General features: G+C 39.9%; 1 protein-coding gene across 1 annotated transcript; it reads right to left on the bottom strand.

The window, feature by feature from the left end:
• Positions 1-278: 278 nt before the first annotated feature.
• Positions 279-1464, bottom strand: LOC111891938 (uncharacterized). The gene is made up of 2 exons (XM_023888007.1): positions 1401-1464; positions 279-1351 (listed from the first exon to the last, which is right to left on the bottom strand). Exons 1-2 carry the CDS (start codon positions 1462-1464, stop codon positions 279-281), a joined length of 1137 nt encoding a protein of 378 aa, XP_023743775.1.
• Between the last annotated feature and the right edge of the window lie 1634 nt (positions 1465-3098).

The following is a 3098-nucleotide window of genomic DNA, read 5'->3' as shown; positions in this document are numbered from 1 at the left end:
TACATTGGTGTAACTTTTTCAATTATATTTATGATGGTCTTATTTACTTTGAGCACTATTATACTCGTTGTTGTGATACTATACATGAATTCCTCCACCCCCGGATGTTTCCGCCATCCTTGGTTTGGGGGTGTGACAATTTAGTAGGTGTTTGAATTTATGACTCACAAAACTCCATTCAGCCCCACTATCAAACAAAATGCATGAATAAGTTTCATTGAGGGGAAGCATACCAGTAACAACAATCGGGTCTTGTACCGCCTCCCCTTGACTCATTGTCAGAACTCTACCTGATCCTCCTGCACCTTGAGTGTTGGCCTTGGGGTAGTTTTGCATAAAATGACCAGTTTCTCCACATCCATAGCAGGTATAACTGGCCTGACATTGTTGTTGTTAGGCTGTTTGTTTGGTTGAGGCTTAGTCCTACAGTACCGGGCAGTATGCCCGTTGTGGTTGCAGTTGGTACACTGCATTTCTCGGCACTCGCCATTGTGGTGGAAGTTGCATTTGTTACATTTCGGTAAGGTTCTGGCGTAAGGGTTGGTAGGATTTGGTGTGATTGGGGTTGGAGCGGATGGGGTTGGTGTGGTTTGAGCAGTAGCAGCATGGACTGCTACAATTTGCGGTTTCTTGGAAGATCCTGAAGATTGTCCTCTTTTCCTTTTACTTCCCGAATTCTTCTTGTTACTTTCTTCCTTATTGGCTTCAGTCTCAGTAGTTTTGGTACCTTTCTTGTTTCCATGATCATAGAGCTTATGAGCTAGATGTTTTGCATTATCAAAAGTTTTAGGGTTTGCAGTAATCATGTTCCCTTGAATTAGGGGAGTTAACCCCCAAATGAAACGTTCAATCTTCTTTCCCTCTGAGGTGATCATTCCCAGACACAGAAGTGCTAGTTCGCTGAACCTAGCGATATATGCTTCAATATCAGAGTTTTGCACTGTAATATTCCATAATTCCTGTTCCAACTTCTGTATTTCCCCACGGGGACAGTATTCAGCCAACATCATCTCCTTGAGTTCCTCCCACAGCATGGCATTTGCTACTGGAAGTCTTAAGGCCTCAACATAGCCGTTCCACTGTGACAATGCTCGATTGACAAACATCCAATCCACGAACTTTACTCTACTCTCCTCAAGGCATTCACATATCTCGAAGACTGACTCGATCTTCTCGATCCAGTGCTTTAAATTTATCACCTCACTGGTTTCGTTGAATGTTAGGGGTTTTGCATTAGAGAAATCTTTGTAAGTGCAGACTTTTGTAGGCCCTTGACTCATTCCATGGTTGGAGTTTCCTGTTCCTTGACCATTTACGCCTCCATTGTTTCCATTGTGGATGTGAGCCAATCCTGCAATAACTGTAGCTGATACTGTTGCCTGGAATCCAGCAGAGTTTACCTCTGGGAGGCGGTGGTGGTGGTGCAACCGTGTATTTTTTTCTGCAAATGGGTCGTTTAGGCATCTTTTTGATGGGTTTTGAGCATTCTAACACTTCCTAAGTGTACATGCAACCCTAATAACCTTGGATCTATGTTTGTCTAATTATCATGCAAAGTTGAATTCTAAGGTTATATTCGTATCTAGCATACATGGGGAACAATTTTTAACTTGAATGAAAGATAGAATAACTTACCTCTTGTTTCTTATGTGTAGCCGATTTTGGTGTAGAATGGGACTCTTATATAGTGTTGACACATCTAGGGTTACACCATGTAAACCCTAATGTGTCATGACTCTTCATTTCCATGACCCATGGGTTTGTAACTCCCATGGAGCATCCTATGGGTGGAACCCAACTTGATAATCCATGGAGCCTCTTAGTCCACTATACAAGATATGGAAGATTTACATAATCAACCCATATATTTAATTAGTTATCTTTTGATCACTTAATTAATTCTTGATCAAACTAATCACATAACATTATTAATATATTAGAACTTATAATATATTAATAACCTCCAAGTGTTATTTCTCTCATTTAGTCTATCCAATTGCATGGTGCCATGCAACCCAAATGGACCATGTCGGGTCGGGTCAAGTACTTCCCAGAAATCGTTATAGACTTAGACACCTTATCCAATAGTCTCCCACTTGGATAAGTCTAATAACTATAACTCTAGTACTTCAGGAACCGATCGGCAATCGTAGCTCTTTCAAGGTCTCTCGGAACTGAGAAGATGATGATACGCCATTTAAGATAAGTGATCATATAATCCTCTGTTCTAGATATCAGCCAAACAAATACATGGAACAATGTCTTACTTATTGTCCAGTAGTTTGTTTCCCGATTTCCGATTTGTTTAACAAAGAACTTAACTGAACACATCAACTTAGTTCTAACCGGGCCTGGTACATAGGTCAAAAAAAATCATCGAGGGGCCTAGATATCAGCTTCTAATCCAAGAAGGAACAGATAAACTTCGACTCATATGTTTGTTCTCCCACTCATTGAATTATACACAAAAGCACGTTTTATAACATCGAGTTACCAATGCGTTTTCGTACAATCAATGCATAACCAAATCGTAAGTAACAAATCATATCTCTAGGTTTGAAGACTTATATGATATTACCGTCTCAGGATCACTCGAGATAAATTCCATGAAGTGACTCCAGTGAGCGTGGGTTGTTTCCAATGCTCAGAACTTATGAGCACTCATGATTGGTGTAGCCATGTCCAACACCTTAGACCTCTGCAACCAATCATGACAGTCTTGATTCATACCTACTTCCGACATATGACCGACTGTGGAGGTTTAAATAATATGATATACCAAACATAGTTATTCTGGAAGTCAAAACATGCAAAAGAAATATAGTAAACAATTGACAAGAGATAACAACACTTTACTCATAAATAAAACACCTTTTATTCATCATCTAATGTCAATTACACTTTACAAATTTCTAGGTTATCTAACTACTAAATCTAATATCATCCTTCAGCCCTATGCTCCGAGCATGTTGGAGATGCTTAACCCGAGTCAGTCCCCTCGTGAGGGGATCTACTGAATTCTCATCCGATGATACCCTCTTTTCCATGAGGAGTCCTTCTTCTATTCGATGTCTGATAAAATGGTATTTTCTGTCGAT

The sequence above is a fragment of the Lactuca sativa genome, chromosome 6 (assembly GCF_002870075.4).
Source record: "Lactuca sativa cultivar Salinas chromosome 6, Lsat_Salinas_v11, whole genome shotgun sequence".
NCBI classification, from domain to species: domain Eukaryota; kingdom Viridiplantae; phylum Streptophyta; class Magnoliopsida; order Asterales; family Asteraceae; genus Lactuca; species Lactuca sativa.
The sequence above is the reverse complement of the archived record's forward strand: the minus strand, read 5'-3'. Positions and strand labels throughout refer to the sequence as shown.